We start from the raw sequence: 23,336 nt of genomic DNA, 5'->3' as shown, positions 1-23,336 counted from the left end.
TCTAGTACTTATCATAGTGATGGTAATTTTGATACCACAGATTTAATAGAGACCCAGTCAGACCAATAGTATGAAAAATCAGGAACAGAGTTTATTTACAATGATGCGCATCAAGGGAGAGACAGCATGACTTCACCTAAAGATCCATCAGCTGCTCTAACTAGACAAGGAAATAGTTAGAGTTTAAGTATCCTTCCAGGCTGACGGGAGATGGCGTTGGTCATCCCATCTCACGTGGACTACACTGAATCAGACCCTGATTAGTGGCAGCCTGGCAATCCGGAGCAGATAGCTACTGACGCAGCCATGCAGAACAGTGAAACACTGCAAAGTCATAATATTCCTGCTTATCTCTAAACACAGTCACACAGAGATATACACAGGGACAGTACAGATATCATACAGTCATTACATAGGATCATACTTTTAGCATCAAAGTGACCTACTAATGAGAAATGCAGAACATTAAACCACATATTGGAATATTGGACATAATGCAGAACATTAAACCATATATTGGAATATTGGACATAATGTTCTATTCCACTTTCTCTCAGTCCCCCTTTTTCAGCCTTTATGGCTGGAACATTTAATCAAATAATGTCACTATATAAAATATAAATGATTATACACTTGTTTCATTAAAGTTAGTCAGATCCAAATAAGCAGGTACATGATTAGATATATGATTTAACTGATTTCTTCATAAGTCATGAAAAATAATAATAAGTTCTGAATCCAATACTCTCAAGTCCCCCTTTAAAAGACTTGAAGCCTTTGACACCAAACAATAGCACACATTCTGATTGAATCAGGATGAGCCTACTAATTAACTGAGAGTAATGCAGTAATTGTGTCTCTTTACCATGTGTATAATACTTAGGCAAAGCTGAATATAAACCAAAACACATAAGAAATGTATCTCAGCAATTCTCAAATAGAACCCAATTGATCACTGATTGCACCTGAAACAAACACATAGATATACATATCTGGGCCCAAGGCCCCAGTAGTGCTTCTTAAGTTTCAGCTAACATTATTAAAAAGATTTCAATTGCAATACTGCTATGGTCTGTCACCAAACTAGTAATTAGCAATGAAATATAATTCAAATGATCATGATCTTCTTGGATACTTTTTTTTTGTGTGTATGCCTCATATCAAGAATTGTTTATCATACAGCAAAGCTAAATTATCTTAACCTTTTTCCACATTGTTTAAAGCAGGCCTAAAGGAATGTTTTAAAGAACTTGGTTAGAACTTTATTCTGAACATTTTCTTAAACAAATTAAAAGTTGTATTTTATTTTATTTTTGCTGTATCCAAAATAATTGTTAACAATATGGTCTAGTATGCATGTCATCATACCACATTGTCATCTTGACACTGGTTATAGCTGTAAAACAGTTGTAAAAACCTTTTCCATGAAAAAAAATAATAATACCAATATAACAACTGCAGTGGGTGTGTTATTAATAAACACATGAACCTATTAGTTCAATATTAGTTCAGTGTAGTGAAGTCAACATCAACAACCTCTCATCCTCCATGAAAGAAAAAGCTAACTTTAATCATAAATTGATACACTGCAAGAGCTAGCTGTCTATGTTATCAGACTACTCGTAATCAGACTCCCCCTTATGATCTGCAGCAAGGCTGCAAGATTATTCCCTTAGCTAAAATGTTGTCGCCTATAACACTGTGTCCTAGAGCTAAGTGCGTCAGCATCAACAATTTGATAAATTCACTGATGTTTGTAAGATTACAACTTTGCTAAACTGGCCCTTAAGTATGAATTTAACTGATATGCTTCAACTCTTGTCAGTGTTGTCACTGCCAGAAGCATGAGATTGTGGAGCAATGCTTAATACAAATGTCCAAGCTACAAGTTTTGCCACTTGTGCTCCTCATTATCCAGAACCTTCTCTGCCCTCAGAACCTGTATGTCTTCCACTGTCGCCCATTCAGCCAGTCGCTCACCATAGTGTATGGTGGCCTCACTCACTAACCTGGCAGGGCTCAAGGCCTACACACCTAGCCAATCAACAGTCAAAACACATCTGTGTCTACCTTGAAGCAGGAACATAGCGTCCGCATGACTTCCAGTGTTTGCGGCCTACACGTGGAACAGGATAACTTGGGTCAGGTTCTATTAGCATGGGGATCAGGAAGCTTGGAGAAACAATTAGCCTGCATTTAAGCAAAATGGTCATACTATCTATGGGGCCTTCATTAAATTTACAACTGGAAAATCTAAACCAAAACTGGAATATGTAATCTGATTTAATTCACATACCCATCACCTTGCATATGTGCTCCTGTGACTTGTAGAGGATTGGGGAGAGCAAGGATGGCCTTGATGCTTTGATCCAGGCATCCAACACTCTTTATAGCACAGCACACAGCATTTAATTTTCCCTGTAAAGCTTCACTAAATTGAGTTAAAACAGATATTCAACAAACAGATGTATATAAAACACTGGAGGATGATGTAGGAAATTGCGATCCCTATGACATTTTAGTCATTGATTAAATCAATGTAATTTGAGGCTAACCTTGTAAATATAAACTTTAGTTCAACGCAAATAACATGAAAAACTGTTATTTCCCTCACCAATGAGCACTACGTAGAGGTCCTTATAAATATCAAGAGGATCTCATAAATCTAGGTTTTTCTATTTAGGATGAATCACCCCTGAGCTTCTTCGCTTTGGGTTTCTTTTCATCATAGGACTACTTCTACCAAGTAGCCCTCCTAGTAGTTTTCTTATTTAGGATGAATCACCCCTGAGCCTATTCGCTTTGGGTTTCTTTTCATCCAAAGACTACTACTACAAAATAGCCTTGACTCCCTCCAGAGGAGAATTATTTATTTATTTATTTACTCACCGAACGTTTGCCTTTTGGTTGATCACTGGTTCTCGCTCCAACGTCTCAGGAGAATTCCCTTTCAGTAGGATCCCGTCACCAGGGGTCAGAAGATCAGCCATCTCGCCTCGCTGTCTCAGACAACCAAGGGCTTTCAGGATTCCAAATCCAAGGTCCCAGACCTCACCGTGTACGGTTTTTCAGGAAGCTGGTTCTGACCCCAGATGTTGGGATCTCGGGACCTCTCGCAATTCTGTTAGGTAAATCAATTCGGAATCAAGAAGATGAGACAGGAGCCAGTGATCAAAATCATCCAATTATATTGAATCTTTGCAAACTAGCACAGCTGGTTGAAGCAAAGAGTTTTACATTCTAAGAGTGCTTATATACTTCAGTGGCTACATAACTCAAGCGTGACTACTCAGTCACTTAATCAAATGTTGGTGGTTTGTTACCTTACTTGTTGTTGTGAGGAGATATCTTATATATTAGAATCTCAGGCTTCTCTGAGCATATCTTATTCTAGGGCTAGGGCCTGAATCACCAGGAAAAAAAAAAATAAGATGGGCTGTAGCAACCTAACAGTCCTGGTCTAGCTGTAAGTCTCTGGTTTACCCGTTGCTGCGTGTTCAGCTCCCTTACGGGTGTTTCCAGAGGCCCATCCCAGAACCAGGACTGTAAGATCACCCCCCTCCATTTTGTTCCAGAGGAAAAAAACAAAACACTTAGGATGGTAGAAATTATTCAATGACAATTGTAATTCAATGGCACATAATTTTCCAAAACTGGCAAATCTACCAAGAATATCAAACAAGGGCATTAGATGTCTCTTTTAGCATTGACAGTAAAACAAACAAAAATAAAATAATTAAGGCATGTTGACCAAAAACAAGCCAAAACAAAACATGTTCCACTCTTAAGAGAAGTAACTCTTGACTGAATTAATATGTTATGCTATCAACATCTAAACGTCATTTTAAAAGAGAATTAATTAAGACTCCTCTGACAAGCAACACCTTCAAATTGTTTGAACTTAGATATAAAATATCTTTAACTTCATAATTCAAGTGTAATAAACGTCTTTTCTCTTCTCCACTCTCTCTCTCTCTTTACACTGGCTCCCTGACCTTCAAGTACAGAGATAACAACCACTCACACACACACAGCTAAGTCAGAGAAGATCTGTACCTTATGGTTAAGTGTGTTAGTGTTTACCGTACCAGCAAGAGTGCCCTCAATGGTGACCACAGAATATCCTTTACCTTTGTGAAAAGGAACAACTCAACAGGAGAGAAGGAATTAGACTTCAAACACTTAACAAAATCTTGGCTTTAGTTTAGTAAATCAAACAAGTTTGAATCCCAAACAAAAACCCCAAAAATAATTCTCTTATTGAGAGGAAGCAAAAAAAAAGAAAAATTCAATACAAATAACAGTCAGATGCATCTCTCTTATGTGTATTCTCAGTTACAGTCTGTAACAGAAATGTGACCTTCATGCATATCAGCTGGCCAACACACACACACACTCTCACTCAGGCCTCATGTCGACTGACAGGAGAGAAGACAAAGACAAAACGAACTCAGTCTTTAGTTGCAACACATAACATGTAGCCTATACTTTTAGACAGATTCTTTCTTCTAATTATTTTGTGGTATATTTGATTGGCTGACACACAATGTTAGCAGCACTGGGATGTTTTGAATAGGCGTCCCCACCTTTATCTTAGTTTGGCCCAACTAATGCTGCTGACCATGTGTGGATGCCACAGACAGACAAAGCTGCCAAGTAAGTTAACTTTCCCTTAACCACGCAGATGAGGCGGAAGTTTTCTTAGATTCAAATAGCTTTGCAGCTCCGAACAAACTATGCCAAATAGTAGTACAAGCAGAGACAGGTTGACACTCAGACATGTTAGTATCAGAGAGTAGCAGACAATTGCAAAGCACACATACACATAACCCATAGGTCAGAAACATTCAGTACATACACATGTTGAGACATAAACTCATAAACTCATGTTCCTAATTGGTTACCGTAAAGTGACTGGTCTCAAAATTTGACAGATTGTCCAATTTAGCAAACCCAGTGAATGTGATCTCTCGCCCAGACCTGTACTCGAAACATCTGTAACTCTCCGGAGATTCGTTACCGTAGGCCCAACCGTGTGCGCACACAATGTGTTCCTTCTTTCGGCCTTTGGCCCAATTCTGTCTATGTCAACGCAATCCCCCTTTGCCCTTAGGCAGTCATATTAGCACTTTAAAGGAACGAAACGTACTACTCACCGAGAGCGCGTCTTTCCAGCGGGCTGAGGGATCACACACAGTAAGTTTGGTAAAAAGAACAATCCTTAATTCAATAGATCAATACAATCCTTATCAATCTCGGTAGAACCTCCATAAACTGATGGTAATTTTGATACCACAGATTTAATAGAGACCCAGTCAGACCAATAGTATGAAAAATCAGGAACAGAGTTTATTTACAATGATGCGCATCAAGGGAGAGACAGCATGACTTCACCTAAAGATCCATCAGCTGCTCTAACTAGACAAGGAAATAGTTAGAGTTTAAGTATCCTTCCAGGCTGACGGGAGATGGCGTTGGTCATCCCATCTCACGTGGACTACACTGAATCAGACCCTGATTAGTGGCAGCCTGGCAATCCGGAGCAGATAGCTACTGACGCAGCCATGCAGAACAGTGAAACACTGCAAAGTCATAATATTCCTGCTTATCTCTAAACACAGTCACACAGAGATATACACAGGGACATTACAGATATCATACAGTCATTACATAGGATCATACTTTTAGCATCAAAGTGACCTACTAATGAGAAATGCAGAACATTAAACCACATATTGGAATATTGGACATAATGCAGAACATTAAACCATATATTGGAATATTGGACATAATGTTCTATTCCACTTTCTCTCAATAGGTAGCCTAAAACGGCGACCTGAGGGAAGCAGATTAAACTCCCCAAAAAGTGGGTGATCAGGGCAGTTTAAAATTTGCTTAGCCTTACCCCTGACCCTTTTATCATATATATGTTGAAGCTGTGGTAGCTGTGCCCCAACCACCTTAGACGCTACATGTACATTAACCAGCTTTGTTAGCTTATGCTCGCTGATCATTGGAAGACCACTGAACCACACCACAATATAAAATGTCAAGACTGAGAATTTCATCTTCCTCAAAAAGAAAAGTCTCTGTTGGGCCTTTTTACCGGCAGCATCTGTGTGTCTCTCAAAAGATAATTTGCTGTCAATGATGGTTCCTAAATATGTATATGTATCTACTGTCTCAACATTCATGTTCTGAATAACAGTTTGTGAAACATTGTGCTGTGATCTATAGAAATCAATAATCATTTGTCTTGGACACATTGATAGATAGATAAAAAATTTCACACCAAGCAATGAAATCATCAACAACAGGACCATGCCCCACCTCATCATTGTTCAGAAGGCTCACTATACAGTAACAGTGTCATCTGCACATTTCATATAGTGCCTATTCTACTTACTCCTACAGTCATTTGTGCATAAAATAAAAAGCAATGGTGAAAGAACACAACCCTCCGGAGAACGTGTAGAACAAAGGACTTTTGAGGATAAGACACCATTAACCCTAACACACTGCGGCCTATTCGACAGAAAATCCAGTATCCAGCCAATTAAGTTAGGGTTCAAGTTAAAAAGAGCCTGAAGTTTCTCAACCAACAGGTAGGGCTGAATTATATTGAATTAGAGAAGTCGATAAAAAGGAGCCTAGCATGAGTTTTTGAGGTTTCCAGATGTTGATAAAGAGAATTTAACAATGTAAGTTTTGCATCCTCCACCTCTGCTAGCCCTAAGCAAACTGGAGGGGATCTAACTGTTCCTCCACCTGTGTCAGTAACTCCTGCATATAATACTTTAACAGGGATCAATTTAAAATGTTGGTCAGACTATATTAAAGAGAACAGCAATAATAACAAAAATGTCAATTCAATCAATAGCCTAATGAAATAAACAATGAAAATTAAGGAAATAGCAATATAAACAATGGTGTCCATTTAATCAATAATATAATAACATAACAATAGCACGGTAAGACCACAATAAGGAGAGTATCAATAATAAACAACAATGTCAAATTAATCAACAGCCTAATGAACAATACTATACAAACCATAACGCATAAAGCCCAATTCACACCAAAGATTCACGACGAGACGAAACCGTTGCAGAAAGGAGTTGCAGCGGTGTGAATTAAATGTTGCATGTCGTTGCCAGCTGTTGCAAGCCGTCGCAAAGCATTCACCATGTCTGGTTGTAGTTGCAAGGTTTTAGAAAGTTGCAGGTTTATAGAATGTTGCAGCTCTTCTCGTCACAAATCTTTGGTGTGAATTGGGCTGAAGAAGCGCTTAAAAATCTAGGTGCATGTTGATGCATGTTTTGTGATATACCAATACTAGTGGATAATTTAGTACATTTGCTGCCACATTATCATATTTCAAATTCTTTCAATTTCAATTATACTGTAGTTTGATTGTCATTTGTGATGTACTGTATGTGTACCATTATCACTGCTTCTAATGAACAGGGCCTAAGGGCCAAATGTGCCAAGCTGTAGCCTAACTGGTTTGGACAAGGATTTTTTATGTTTCATCTTCACGTAAAGGATGTATCGTGTTATGATAGACAAAAAGTTCACAGAAAAGTTCCACTCTTTCAGTCAAATTTGGTTTGTTTCTGAATGTAGGAAGAGTAGGCTTTGTAGTATTTGACCCTCATTCTATCACATTATGCTTGACAGTTTTACTTGCAAATGCATGTGCGACAACAAAATAACATAATTGTCCCAAACATTATGTTTAATCTAATTCACAAATTATTTAGATGATTATTGACTATCTGTTGTCTGAGCATAAGGTTATAAATATCCATTTAGACTAGCATTCACATGGATCTGCCTCTAGGTGGAGCAGCTAACAGAGAGCATCCTCAGTATGAAACACAAGCAAAAAACAATGACCAAACGGTGATGTTCAATCACAAAGAGTTCCACATTTATACTTTTAAACTAAGTTGTTGTTTTTTATTTGCAGATGATATGGCTTAAAATACATCTTTATTAAAGAGTTTATTGTCATTATGGCTATCCGAATGTTTAGTCAGCTGGAAAGTAGCCTATTGCCTTGGGGAGCAATAGCTAAGGGACATCTAGCAGGCTTGACCACAGGGTGAAGACGAGTGTAAGTTTGGTAGGCCACAGCATATGTCATTATGCAAGCACCACTTACTACAAATAATTACAGTATTCAACTATTACAGTAAGGTGTGTATTACAGTAACAAGGGATCCTAATGTCTCTGCAGAGAAACATGTTTAAAAAGTATGTGAAGATGGTTACAATAATTAAATTGTATGAAGGCACAGTCACTTCTGTACTACAAGAGAGCAACCTCCTCTGTCACAAAGTTCCTTAAATTCTCTTTAGGCTGGGCACCTATGTGTGGATATTCAGTAGTCAGGTCGTGGGAAAACTTGATGGTTGTTTAGTTTCACAATACCAGATGTCTTTCTGATCCCCTTGTTACCCTTGGCCCTCCACAGGCAATCATTAATGACCTCAAAGGGATAACATCAGTTGATATGCTTCCCGCACAACAAACCATCTCCTCTAGCAGAGTGCCATTGTACTGGTTAATTCGCACTTTCAAGGTTCAGTCATAACACATTTTAAGTACCGGTAAAAGTACTGAAATTAGATTCTGACTAGATATATCCGTTACTGGCCCATAAAAATAGATATGTCTACATTATAGCATGTTCTTGTTTATTTAATATTGATTGTATTTATACTTTTTCTACACAAATAGAAAACGTAATTAACAAGATACAAACTGTGGAGCCTCCGCAGGGTCATGGTGGTGATGTTTTTTCAACTGCTTTTGAGTTTCTTAGCTTTTGGCATCACTTACAATTCTTCACAATACTTTTGCAGTCCCCTTCCATAATTTTGCATTACTTCTAAAGAATACATGTTTTTTTTTGCTTATAGTAAAGGTAAGTATCCCCTCAAACTGATGATGAAGACATTGTTTTAATTTCTGCATTACTTCGTCAGGTTTTTTGCATTGCCTTGCTGATACTTCTGCATTACTATGTGTAAATACTGCAAGGTAATACAAGAACTGTGAGGGAACACAAAATCAGCTCAGACAATCACTACCATAACCCTTGGGGGGTGGGGGCTCCATACAAAAGTATTGTGAGGTAAAGCAAACGTATTGCCAGGTAGTGTCGTGTGTAAGTATTGCGAGGGAACATGAAATTGGCTCAGTACAAAATATCACCTGAAGGGGGCTCCATGTGATTTCAGTATAAACAAAGAATTAAAATATGGAATGAGATTAAACTAAATGAAACAAACAACAAAACACTTGCTCCCTTGCCACATTATTTCTACATTCACTTCAACATTAAGCCCTTCATAAGCTGGAACACACTCTTTGAGACGAATACCAGTGCACGTACGCATGAGCATGTTTGGATGTGTGTTTGAACAGTCCTGCATGTTAAGCCTCTCAGCTGAGTGTGAGCGGCTTGCACCTGCAGACTGGCAGTGAATGGTTGCAGCAGGGTTCTGCTGCCTGCTTCTTGGCATAGTTGGCGGTGGAGACGTTATCGTTAGCGATGTCCCACAGCAGCGCCTCCCTCTCCCTCTCCACAGCCTGCAGGGCGGCCTGGTACTCCTCACTCCACGGGTCCAAAGGGGAGCGCTCCTCCGGGTCACGGGACAGGTCGAAGATGAGCGGCGGGTCGTGAAGCTGTGCCTGACCACCTCCTCCACCACAAGCTGTAGCAGCACCTGGTCAGGTACAAGTATGTTGATACAGTTTAACATATGGAATACATAAATAAATTCATAACAGTAATATAATTAGTCAAATAAGTTTCGATAAGGATTTATTTGAAATGGGAAGCACGTGCACATGCACACTACAGTATATAAGGAGCCCACCGTTGGTGGAACGCGCTACCAGTTCCTACTAGAGCAGTGACATCCCTCTCCATCTTCAAAAAACTCCTGAAGAACCAGCTCTTCAGAGAACATCTCCGCTCGTAGCACGAGTCTTGCTGATTCTAGCACTTATCACCTGAATAGAACTGACTCTTGACTGTTTACAGCACTTACTGATGCACTTTTCTTATTGTACTCTACCTTTTTTAAATGATCCTAGAATAGTTGAGAGAATTGCTTTAAAAAGCTTAAACTGTTTACCATATTGTTAGTCCCTTTGGCTAAAAATGTGTCAGCCAAATGTAATGTAATATAATGTAATGTAATGTAATATAAAGTAACCTGGAACTGACCTGTCAGATAGAAGGCTTTGTGAGAGCCCACACGAACTGTTTGCAGGTCCCCATATATACCTGCAGCACCACTATTTGGGTGAAGGAGATTCTGCAGACAGGAGGGATATCAAGTGTAAGCCAGACTACAGCATTACAGCATCAGAAAACACATGCTTAGACAGTACAGAAAACAAATCGCTTTGTCTTTTAATGAATTACAGATAAATGACAAGTGTGTGGGACTTTGATTCTGATGCACATCAGCCCTACCTTTCGACCTGTGTCTGTCTTTCCCAGCAGAATGTCCGTCATATCGATGCCGTCGATTTTCCTGTCTTTGGGCGGATCTACACCAGCGAGTGAGAGGAGGGTGGGGAAGATGTCCAGACCACTGACAAACACAACAGACAGACCACAGACACATACACACTTACATCAACCTTTCACTTACAGTCTGCATGCCTACTCTTATGTCTCCTCAGTACCTCAGCAGGGCGCCACTTGTGGTGTTGGCTGGAATCTTTCCAGGCCAGTAGGCCACTGTGGGTTCACGATGGCCCCCTTCCCATGTTGTTGTTTTGCCCGAGCCTCCGCCTGGAGAGAGTGGATGGACAACACACAGTTCATTACTATTCAAAACACTTACAAAATACCTTGCTTAATCTGAAGATAAGGAGAGTGCTTCAGCACCTCGGCTTGTCTGCCACTGCCCCAGAAAAGGCCCCACACTCCCAGCAAACTGACACTTCTGCTCCCAAGGACCGTTGTCTCCTGAAAATAATTATTGTGACACATTATTGATCCCTTTCTAGACTTACTAGAGTTTTTTTTTATATTTTTGAATATGCCTCTGTAAGCCTAAAATTAATTAATTAATTAACTAATACTATGGGAGAGTTAAAGAGTGGTTTAAAGATAGAGACAAGGGCAAACCAACTTTGCCTCTATCACTAAGGGCAGCCTGAAGGTGTTTTGACCCCTTAATATAATTTATGTCATAGCAGCATATAGGCAGATCCCTCCCGCACATGACACTATATTGGCCACTATCATTGAGGTGTACGTTGCATGACAAAAATAACAAATGGCCTGAATAATTTATCCACAAACATACCAGTAAACAGTATGAGGCTGTTTTCCTTGCCAAGGAGGTCCGATGTGGCCTTGACTGCACCCACCAGTCGGTCCATCTCCCGGAGGGTGGCTGCGTACACCCCCTCGCCCTCAGCCACCCCTCCATGAGCCAGTGGCACGTGCATGTGGGCAAGTGCCACATACAACAGGAGTGGCTGCTTCCTCTCCCTGTGTGGGGACATGGAATGTCACCAAGCGACATTTTTAAACAGATATCAACGTCACCTATAAGTTGGTGGCTCCTAGGTTATGACTATTTGTAACACTGATGACGTGTGTATGCAATGCTGTCCGTGGCTTTAGCCCTGGGGCCACTAACGAGGGCACAGGGACAACAGTCAAAACAAAACAAAACAAAACATAACAGAGCGTTCAACAACTGGAGATAAGAGATGTGGTGTCCTACAGGGGAAAAAGGAAAGGTGTGACGAGCCTTCGTGTAGTTTGGCAGCCTCAACACTGGCCGTCACGAGACCTGATAGCGTGTGGACTTCCCTGAGACAGCTGCAGAGTGAAAGGAGAGATACTTGGCCTGTAAATATACCCCACAAAAAGAGCTGTGCTCTGGGCTCAGCTGAGAACTGAGAGTGTGCCTGTGGCTGGGTTCACGTCAGATCAGACTACAGCCAAACCATTGATCAACATCCCAGCCCGTTTACTGATCAGACCCCACATATTGACAGATCAAAGTACATGTCTCTGAAATATGATAAGAGCCTTAAGGATAAAATGGACTAACCTATATTCAGGGCACTGGTATTAGACTGGGACAGGAGCAAAACTATTCTATGACTACAAAGTTGCTTAGTCCTGGAAACTTATTTGAGGGCAATTTGTTGCAGCAAGTTGTTGCAATGATATTCGATAATAAACCTACTGTATATTTTAACATGCTGAATACAACAGTGCATCAGTTTGCTGACACCTAGGTCCAATTAACATGATACATACACATGATGGCAGATTTCGACATGCATTCCTCAGCTGTTTTTATGTTTGTTGAGTTGTTTCACTTTTTATTTCTTACTGCAGTGACGCAGCAAAACATGTGATAATGATATTAATGACTGAAATAATGCAGTTATTAATTGTCAAGTGTAATTGCTGTCCATTTTGTTGGCTGTCTGAAGTGAGTGTCATTGAAAAAAGTGGCAACACTGTATTCATATTTAGTCCTTAGTGGTGCATATTGGTCCCACTTCATACCAAGTACCCTAGAGTGTAGGAGTGTAGGAGTCATCAACTATATCATGATAAGTACAAAAATAATTAAGAATAAAATTATTAATACTTCTTATTACACATGCCTAATATCACTAAACTTAATAATGCATGATTTATAATACAACATGTATAATAAGCAAATGTAACAACTATACTAATCTATATCAATACTAATACCGGGTACTATCTGTACTAATATATAAAATATACTGATCATATACAAAATCAGTATTAATTACACAGTCCCTGAAACAAGCAATGTCAATAGTGGCCTACTTTCATCATTCACTGAAGGGCTCTGTTCAATGTAATGGATTCTGGTACTCACATATTCATGAAAAGCTGTTACATATTATAAACACTATGCCCACCTGTGAGCTCTCATTTAGACACTCAATGCAATATTGTACAGGGTTGCATCCTCCTTGGATTCTGAAGCCATGTCTTTGTTATTGCAAAAGCCTTGGCCCTGACATGTAAGCTCAGGCCTGAAGGGAAGATTATGGACTGTATCAGTCTGTGTTGTGTCGGATGCGTAGAGGTGGGAGACAGTACCTTGCACTATGGAGAATCCTGACTGCGGCAGAGGTATACTTTTCAGTCAGGCTCCACAGGTCCAGCGGCTGCTCCATGATACTCTGGTTCTCATAGAGAGGCAGTGCCACGTCTGTGTAACATCCCTGGCCTCTCTCGCTGGGGAAGAGGGGACATTCTATCAATGTTCTAGAACTTGTCCAGTAACAACACAGCTGAAACAGGAGGGATTCTCAGTATCAATGGCAACATTGGTCTGTTTATTTTCCGTTATCTACTTGCACACTCATTCTCTGTTAGCTTGTCAGTGTGACACTGTGGACTGTGAAAAGATATCTGTGATCTTACACTCATGTAAGAATGTCTGTGTGTGTCCAATGAATACCTGCTCTGTTGGGAGCCTCCTTGACATGGAGGACAGGCGGGAAGGTCGAAGCCAGGCGTGTCAGTACAGCCCATGTCATTGCTGTAAGGAATTCCAAGGTAGTAGTCAAATCCTACAGATCACAGATAGCAAACAACAGACAGAAGCAGTGATTGCATCAGTCACATTGAGAGAGAGAAGAGAGAAGAGAAGAGAGACATTATTTAGTGAGAAAAATCTCAATGACAGTTCAGTCATCAGTTCTCATTGCACTTATCTGACATTCAATGCATCATATATTCTTTGCTATGTATTGTACCTCTTTTAATAGGATGATAAGGACCGTTGTGCCCAAGATGCCATTTTCCTGTGGAAATTTAAAGTCAAGTTATTTTTTATAATTTATAGTACATTGTCAAGCACTAAATAACATGTCAAATGTTTCTACAACTAGTCAATGGACATACAACTCACCTTGGCTCTCACATCAGATAAAAAACATTATAAATAGAATTGTTTGTTTGACCTCATAGTAAAATGTCTTGATGTTATCTATTTTGAACCTGTCCCACCTTTCTCTAGTTTATACCTTCAACATAATTACCAGCACAGACAAGTAAGAGCCATCATGTGTCAAATAACAGACATTCCCTGATACACATCGCCTGAGTTTCACCTCAGAAAGCTTGGAGGGAATAAGCTGACTGACCCCGGCAAGCCCAACAAGATGAAACAAATGATCAAACATAGAATGATCCACATACAGTGTATGTACTTCTTGTTCATATTAATAGCAACACATCTTCTTATGACAAACTCTCTCTAACGCTTCAAACATAAAAGACATGAGTCCTCACCAATCATGGCTGTGAAGTAGCCAGCATCCTGCAGAAGTTCAGCCAATGTGGTTTCATTGAGAGGCAGACCACTAACGGACTGCACCGCAAAGTTATGTGTGACCCCGTTACGCAGGCCATACCGACCGGTCAGCAGTGCAGCTCTGGACGGTGAGCAGGTGGACGCAGGGGAGTGGAAATCAGTGAACCTTCACAGAAAGAGCACTATCATTAATGATCTCATCAAATGACCAACACAGAGCAGAAAACACAGGGCCACAAAAGCGCAAAAAAGCAATTGGGACATTTTGACTCAAAGCGATTTAGCGATTCCTTATAGCCCACATTTGAAACTAGTAAGTCAACTGTGTGGCTGGGCACTCCAATTCATAATATGAAACATGAAGTGATTTTCTTCCTCCTTTTCTTCTTCATCATCTTCTTTCTACCTTCATGGTTAATAGCTCTCTAATAAGGCAAATCATGCGTATTGCTTTCCTGCACTCCTTATACTGCCATGTCATTCTGTGATTTTTTTGAGCAAACACAAAAAAATATATGATATAATCTCTTTGAAAGACAAGAATAGACATTCATAAAATCTATATCTATTTTTGAGATGTGCTGCACCTTTTCCCCTCCAGTGCTAGCTGGTCCAGATGAGGTGTGTAACTGGGCTTCTCTCCGGCCTGGTTTGCCCCCAGGTCTCCCCAGCCAATGTCATCTGCTAGGATTATGATGAAGTTGGGCCTCTCTCCAGAGTGGGTCAAAACTTGCTGGGTGACATGGTAAACAACCCCTGACAGCAGTGCACTAACCAGCACGACAGTACCAATACTCACAGCAGCCATTCAGAATCGTAGGGGGGACCTGTAAAATTATGACAAGGAAAATTATAGATTCATTCATAGAATGTTGAGTAGACTGGAACAAAAAAACACTTGCCCTAGCAGTTCCAGAGTTGACATCAATTACTCATGGACTCCATTACTTGTGGTCTGTGAATGGGTCAAAGAAATGGTGCAGTTTGCTTTAAGAACAGCTGACTGAGAGCATACACAATTCATCACAGTGGTGGGTCCTTGGTTTGTAGCCTACTCATATCTTAGCATAGGGAGTTTAATTAGGTGTGTATTGGTATACTCAACTGCCTAATCATTGTTACTGCATTATAACTATGAACTAAAACAAAAAACTGAACTTATTGAGCTTAAATTTCACCATGTACTATGAAAATTAAAAATTAAATTAAATAAAAATACAGAGGATGGGTGATGTTGGTGAGGTACCTCCTCTGATGTGACTGCTGCTATTCACTATGGAGACATTCAATACAGAACCTCCCAGCACTGCAGCAGCCCCATCTGGTATAATACACTTACTGTCTTGCACCACACACAACCCCTCACCCCTGACTAAACAATTCCGCAGTCAATTGCATAAACACACACACACACACACACTTATTCACACAGTGCCTTAGCAGGCAGAACATAGGAGATAAAACCAGAAGTCTTCAAACCAGTCTGGGATTCCACTTTCAGCCAAAGGGGGCTGCCCATATGACATTTTAAACAGCTTTTACTGCAACCCAACCCTCAACTTCCAACCCGCTAAACCCTCCCATTAAACGTCGGTAGGCTACAACACCACTCACACACTGGGTCTCATTGATCTCCCAGGCGTAGCATATATGAACTCTGTACAGACAAATAACTGAAGGAGACAAGGACACATTGCATTTTATATGAAGACAAAGGTAAGGTCTGAGAATATTTAAATTTAAGTGACCAATCCAAAAGTCTACGGTTAAATCTGGAGCTACTAGTCGTAGGCTATTGCGTTATTGTGATGCAGAATTGGTGGTCAATAGGTTTTTGTTAATGTTAACGTCACTTTGTTCTACAATTTGATTTGTGGTTAGGCTACGTCCAGGGAAGTGGACACAAAGGATATGGACACGTGTGAAGCTTTTTTCCTGGCTTAAGAGAAGTGATAGGGAAACGCGAAAACCGTTCGACTATGTAAACTAACTAGACTACCCGACGGGGCAATGTGATTTGAATTATCTTGTGGTGGGTTACACAAAAGTTTCTGCTTAATTTGCCGACTGAACTTTTCTTGCATCTCGAGCCACTGGAGAGTCACCCGGTTAAACCGGACTGACCGTGTACTTCATAGCCTGTCTTTATTCGATTTTCAAAATGAAATCACAGCATGTTAACATCAGACTACCATCAGTCCGGATTCTGATTTCTATATTCTTGTTTACCACGAGCGGAACACGGCGCCTATAGTCTTGTATTTACGCAGTGGCCATTGTCAACCAAATGAAGTGACATATGTCGTGTCACTGCCTATGTCACTCCACGTGTAACGCCAAACCCAAGGGTGGTTCGATTTTCTTCTGTAGCCTAAGCCTTTCCGTCTTCCGTAGACTGTATTGTCAACGCGCCTTAAGACTAATGTAGGCTAGCCTACTGGCTTGACTGAGGTAGGTCTAGAAGGAAGCCCTACCTCCTACTTGTAACACATATTGAGAATTTCATTTCATTAAAGAAAAGCCAAGGTAGGCTATATAATCCATTGAACTGATTCAGAGTGTGTAGCCTAATTCGAATTTCACTGTATTTCTTTTCCACGAGGTAAGGAACAACGCTGTGTTTGGTTATAATAATCTGTAAAAGTTACAGTGTGTCTCAGGTTTGTCAATTTTCTGTCTCTTTTGAAACAACCGCGATTTCCTGCAATTCACATGCGCGTCTGATGTTGCGCAGCCTATTTCCAACCCCCACTGTAGCGCCAATAACTTTTGTCTTCGCAGTCTATAGAACTAGCCCATATACAGCCCATCAATAATTATGTAGAGTCGACTTGCACTTGTAGCTGACTTTCACGAAGGGCACATCGATCCATGTATGCAATCGTTTAAATAGCTTACATTGATTAAAACTCAGCGTCTACAATCCGAAAACTCCAAATTTGTCAACATGGTTGCTCTCAGCGTCTGGCCAATCGGATGCTGCCTGCCCGTTTCCGCCGCGCACGTGATCTTTGCTGAGTGAGAGTGGCATACAGAGGGAAAAATATGGAGTCAAAATAGGGTCTTTAATATTGAGAGCTTGTGAAAAGATGTTCACATGTGTAATAAAGTTTTGCAGCTGTGCAAAAGGAGTTCTGCATGTGAAAAGAAATTGCGTACCTGTAGAAATATTTTGTACATGTGTGAAAAATTGATGTACCTGCAGAAATATTACGTACTTGTGTGAAAGAAATGTGTATCTGTAGAAATGTTTTGTACATATGTGGGGGGAAAATGCGGATCTGTAAAAATATGTTGTACACGTGTGGAAAAAATATGTACCTGCACAAATACTTTGTACGTGTGTGAATCTCCTACGCGATGCTTTCCTGCGCAACACTGAAAGTACGAGTGTGAAACTGAGATACAAGCTTACGGACTTTTGACCCTAATTTTACTGCCTTTCTGAAGAGCCAATCAACACATTGCTTAATGCCAACCAATCAGCGTTCCCCACCGACCACCCAGATTTTGCCGCTAACCCACAGATCTAGATTAGTTATTAAAACTGGTGGTAACAGCAAGGGCAGATAGGTCGTAACATTACTGTAAATGAACACCCATAAGTATTTCTGGACTAAAATATTGCAAAGCGATTTGGTTACTTTATTTGTCATGCTTTTATCAGTTGTAACATAGTCAAAACGTTAAGAATATCATACCAGAACATGAAATAATAACTATATGATAGCTGCCATAGCTATCCTAGCTGACGTTTATCGTAGCGCTAGGGCTAATGTAACTCGTCAGTTTGTACGTTGCCCAGCGAATAAGTAGGCTTAATTCTTACATGTCTTAAGTTAAAGAATTGAAAGAAATAGGAAATAAAGAAAACGCTTGAACGGGTTTATCCATTTACATTCAGATCTTGCCATAGACTTTGCCTAAGCGCTTGCTTTCTTGGTAGTCTACCGTCCTGTTCAGTCTATGGTTGCTATAGCAACCGCACTGTGCTTCATAAACTGACGAGATAACCGTGTGGTTAAAATACTCCCCAAACACAAAGAAAACAAAACTATGTAAGAAAATGGGATGTTGTATTCCAAACAACAAACCAACAGTCCTGGAAGGGCATTACTATAATCTCACTCACTATAATCTCCTAGCTGTGGATGTCCCATTACAACCCATTCATCTGATTCGTCTTTTTGCCGTCCACTAGGCTATTATTATAGGCTTGCAAAGGGTGATAAAATAAACGTGTTCTCATATCAAATAATAATAGCAGATAAACGTAAATGTGTGTACAGTATTACTGTTTTTAATCATGAATGACACCACTGAATCACCCTTTCGGAAATGGAATGAATAATTCAACTATTTCGTCAACATTACTGCTAGCTAGAAGCTAACGTTACAGTCTAAAAAGCGGATGGGATAGCTAACGTTAACATTACGGCTCTGCTTCAACCCTTTTTGCGATCACAGTATAAATTGAGCTACCACGTCACTCTTAATTAAGTTATAATTTTGCAACCCCAATCAAAGAGTATACCAGAGAATTTCTAATAAGACATTATAGACGGGCTCTGAGTATACTCTTCGATATGAAGCCAATCTGTTTAGCACCAAAATCTAGGTGGTCGGTGGGGAACGCTGATTGGTTGGCAGTAAGCAATGTGTTGATTGGCTCTTCAGAAAGGCAGTAAAATTAGGGTCAAAAGTCCGTAAGCTTGTATCTCAGTTTCACACTCGTACTTTCAGTGTTGCGCAGGAAAGCATCGCGTAGGAGATTCACACACGTACAAAGTATTTGTGCAGGTACATATTTTTTCCACACATGTACAAAATATTTTTACAGATCCGCATTTTCCCCCCACATATGTACAAAACATTTCTAAGGATACACATTTATTTCACACAAGTACGTAATATTTCTACAGGTACATCATTTTTTCACACATGTACAAAATATTTCTACAGGTACGAAATTTCTTTTCACATGCAGAACTCCTTTTGCACAGCTGCAAAACTTTATTACACATGTGAACATCTTTTCACAAGCTCTCAATATTAAAGACCCTATTTTGACTCCATAGAAAAAGTAAACACACATGTTTTCCTTCTCAGAGGGAACATGTGAAACCCTGAATCACAGTGTGACGAAATGTTGTTTAAGTGGAACAAGCACATATCAGACACAATATTTGTCTTTACTTTTCAGGGTAGAGTTGTGTGTTTTTACTCAATGAATTAACGGATTTAATCATACACAATATACTTAGAAATGCAATATAATTAGAAATAGGCCTACAATTTCACAGATTCTGAGTTTTATTAAAACAACCACATAATCTCTATTTTACAGAAGAGCCTTGTCTTTGGATATGACGAAATGGTGGTCCTGCACCAAGAGGTGCCTAGGACCCAATGTTTACACTGAGGTTCCAGATGGTGGCTGGGGCTGGGTGGTAGCAGCGGCCTTTTTTGTGGTCGAGGCGTTCACCTATGGCATCATAAAGACCTTCGGGATCTTCTTGAATGATCTTATGGTTGAATTTGGAGAGAGCAACAGCCGAATATCATGGATTCTCTCCATCTGTGTGTTTGTCATGACATTCGCAGGTAGGCAAGACATTTCATAGTTGGATATATGTGTGTTTGTGTATGCTTTTCTAAAACTGTTACTATAAATACCTGGCAAAGTTCCATAAGCACAGCAACTAGAAATATAACAAGTTATTCCTAGATAATCATTCTTCCGCCAATAAATATATTTCCTCTATCTGAATGGACGAGACGCAGCTACTTTAACTTTTGTTTCAAGTTATGGTAGCGCAGTAATATAGAATGAAATGCGGTCAAGGTGTATGTTTATGCTGGATTTTACAACGGTATCGAACGCGATTCAGCCAATCATAATCAAGGACCGGAACTATCAGTTTTAGATATGTCATATTTTCAATTGTAGTAGTACAATTCTCAGTTGTCCCACAATTTTTTCCCACAATGTTTTTTTACTTTGGTTATACGTATTTATCAATTCCATAGTATTGTCTATGTGTCCATCCCTGTCTAGCCCCACTGTCATCTTTGCTGAGCAACCGTTTTGGCTTCCAGCCTGTTGTGATGGTTGGAGGCTTCCTCATCTCTTTAGGAATGATCACAACAGCTTTTACCACTTCCGTAAATCAGATGTACATCACTACTGGGATTATAGCAGGTAAACATACAGTGCATATATAATATACACAGTTCATAGGTCAGGTTTCTGCCATTTCTAGGAAAAGTCAGCAATGGTTATTCAGAGTATATTTTCCTTATTGCATTACATTTATTATTCCCGTATATGCTTGCAGAATCTTAACTCTGCCTCAGGGAACAAAGAAATTAGTTTATCTTGATCTTGAGTCTATCAGAACAATATTTTATGTGTCATAGCTAAGGCAGTGACTTTAGAGTACTGACCACTGAAGGGGAAAAAAACAGTCTTTGATTTTTGCTTTTTAATAAATTGAAGTACTGCATGGAAATATTAGTCATGGCTAACACATGGAAAGTCCTAATTCGATAGATTCTTTCTGTGTCTCCTCTCTTCAGGACTGGGCTACTGCCTCACCTTCCTCCCCACCGTCACCATCCTCTCCCAGTACTTCTGTAAGCGCCGCTCCATTGTGACCTCGATGGCTTCCACAGGGGAGTCAATTGCCATATTTGCTTTTGCTCCAGGTAAGGAACATGCCATTCTACGTTCGGTGGACATTTATTCTATTCCATTATTCTAGACAGCACGTGAGAGCATATGTGTATTTGTGTAGGTAATTCATATATTCACGTTGATGGTGTAAACCATTATTAATGTTTACTTGTTTACTAATGTTTTATTAATGTTTGGTGGGTCATATATCAACCATCCTTAAACCATGTTACTGTCTTATTATTGTAGCATTTACAGCACTCAAAGCCAAAATAGGTTGGAGGTACACAATGGTAGTGATTGGACTTCTTCAAGGTTCAGTTGTCATATGTGGGACCCTTCTCCGGCCCATAGTGATCAAGCCCTCACCTTCAGATGAAAGCAGTAAGGAAAAGTTGTCCACACAGCAAGAGGCCAAACAGACTATAAACGGAGAACAACTCCATGGGTCTGCTGGCTCAGGGGATTCTGGTGTTCAGTCACTAGAAGACACTGAGGTGGGAGCCCAGGTCACAGATAAGGAAGAGCAAAAGGCCCTTTCCCCGAAACCCAACGAGAAGCCAGCGAGACGCAAGCTCCTGGATCTTTCTGTACTGAAGGACGGAAGCTTCCTGTGCTACTCCGCGTTCGGCCTCTTCGCCACGCTCGGCTTCTTCGCGCCGCAGCTCTACGTGGTGGAGCTGAGCGCCAGCCGGGGCGTGGACCGGAACAAGGCTGCGTACTCGCTCTCCGTCATGGCCGTGGCCGAGATCTTCGGGCGCCTCTCCATCGGCTGGATCATGAGCTGGCGGCGCCTGCGGAAGATCTACGTGCTGCTGGTGTGCGTGCTGCTCCTGTGCCTCGTGCTGGTGATCTTCACGCTGGTGGGCGGCTTCTGGGGCGTGGCCGTGTGCTGCGTGTTCTACGGCTTTCTGCTGGGCAACGTGGCCTCCACCCACATCCCCATGCTCGCCGAGGATGACGTGGTGGGCATCCAGAGGATGGCATCGGCCGCCGGCGTCTACGTCTGCATTCAGAGTTTTGCAGGCCTCGCCGGGCCACCTTTGGGAGGTAGGCACCAACAGAAGCTCTATATATTTAATTAGCGGGGGAAATGAATTAATTAAATATTAATTGAGTTCCTTTTTTTCATTGGTTTGCATTTTGTTTCACAGGTGTTTTGGTGGACATTACGGACAATTATGGCGCTGCGTTTTACTCCTGTGCTGGGGGTATGGCACTGGGAGCCATATTTCTGGGAATGGTACGACCAGCTAAGACGGGCAAGCTCTGCTGGAAGAAAACCACTCAAGAGTCACAGAAGAGTCCAGCGGAGAGAGGTACCTCAGTAAAAGACAGCTCACCAGAAGACTTTGTTGAAGAGGACATTTGCCCGGACACCAATCCAAATGACCACTGATCAGACAGTGCTTTGGACATCATCAGGTGAAAACACCTTTTTGGTATACACAGACTGCCTGCTGCCTTTTCATACTTATCATAGGGGGAGGTTATAGAACATAAGCATTTTGTGATTGTGAAAACTCAATAGAAGAGTACAATAATGCAATGACAGATCACACCAGACTCCAAAAAAGACCAATAATGATGCTTGATCAAATAGCGCACTTTAGGGCACTGCATTTGTTGGGGGTTTTATAATGTATTTTTTTACATGTTATATTTTTTAAAGAGGTCAAATATCAAAAATAATTTACATGTGCATACCAGTATTTTTTTCACAGTTACATAAATTCATTTATTGTCTGTGACATGTCATTTTCTAATACTTTGGTAGGTTTTTGGACCAATGTTAATATAAAGAAACTTTACAACTACCTTTAGATCCATAATATATTGAGATTAACTACGACTGTCATCTGTTTAGCTCTCCTTTGGCCCGCCTATATCAGATAAATGTGTTTCCGTCCTCTTACGTGTATGTGTCAAATTACTATTCATTTCTATACAAACCAAGACGGCGGATTCCTAAAGAAACGCAAGCACCCACACCATAAGTGTATCTAAATTAGCTATGTACCAAAAATTATATTTACCGCGACTCAAAGAGCTATAAACAGTGTTGAAAGGCTGCGTGTACAAATCCGCTTGGAGGTCCAGTGGAATTTTGAGGTAGCGACGATAATTCTCAGTCTAACCATTCATGTGCCGTTGAAAGGGTGGAAGTAGACGACCCACCAGGCCAGCACTAACTTCCGAGTGCGGTAAACAAAATCGGATATTTCAGGCAGTAAAAGCCCCGGTAAGAACCAAACCAGATTTTGTTCAAATCTACACACCTATGGCTACTGAAAAATGT

At 40.5% G+C, this 23,336-nt stretch overlaps 2 protein-coding genes across 2 annotated transcripts; one reads left to right on the top strand and one right to left on the bottom strand.

Annotated features, from left to right (window-relative positions):
• Positions 1 to 8,682: 8,682 nt before the first annotated feature.
• arsg (arylsulfatase G) lies at positions 8,683 to 17,315 on the bottom strand. Its single transcript, XM_076298354.1, has 12 exons — positions 17,260 to 17,315; positions 14,949 to 15,188; positions 14,340 to 14,527; positions 13,802 to 13,849; positions 13,504 to 13,615; positions 13,140 to 13,277; positions 11,341 to 11,528; positions 10,917 to 10,997; positions 10,712 to 10,820; positions 10,497 to 10,617; positions 10,245 to 10,335; positions 8,683 to 9,738 (listed from the first exon to the last, which is right to left on the bottom strand). The coding sequence occupies exons 2-12, from the start codon at positions 15,167 to 15,169 to the stop codon at positions 9,455 to 9,457; spliced, it is 1,581 nt and encodes a 526-aa protein (XP_076154469.1). The 5' UTR covers positions 15,170 to 15,188; positions 17,260 to 17,315; the 3' UTR covers positions 8,683 to 9,454.
• slc16a6a (solute carrier family 16 member 6a) lies at positions 15,966 to 22,928 on the top strand. Its single transcript, XM_076298355.1, has 6 exons — positions 15,966 to 16,077; positions 19,709 to 19,965; positions 20,420 to 20,563; positions 20,941 to 21,069; positions 21,287 to 22,087; positions 22,192 to 22,928. Exons 2-6 carry the CDS (start codon positions 19,728 to 19,730, stop codon positions 22,434 to 22,436), a joined length of 1,557 nt encoding a protein of 518 aa, XP_076154470.1. The 5' UTR covers positions 15,966 to 16,077; positions 19,709 to 19,727; the 3' UTR covers positions 22,437 to 22,928.
• The last annotated feature ends 408 nt before the right edge of the window (positions 22,929 to 23,336 follow it).

The sequence above is a fragment of the Alosa pseudoharengus genome, unplaced genomic scaffold (assembly GCF_046254945.1).
Source record: "Alosa pseudoharengus isolate Yale_2024_CS ecotype anadromous, Long Island Sound unplaced genomic scaffold, YU_APseudo_1.1 YU_APseudo_1.1_scf_21, whole genome shotgun sequence".
Lineage (NCBI taxonomy): Eukaryota > Metazoa > Chordata > Actinopteri > Clupeiformes > Clupeidae > Alosa > Alosa pseudoharengus.
The sequence above is the reverse complement of the archived record's forward strand: the minus strand, read 5'-3'. Positions and strand labels throughout refer to the sequence as shown.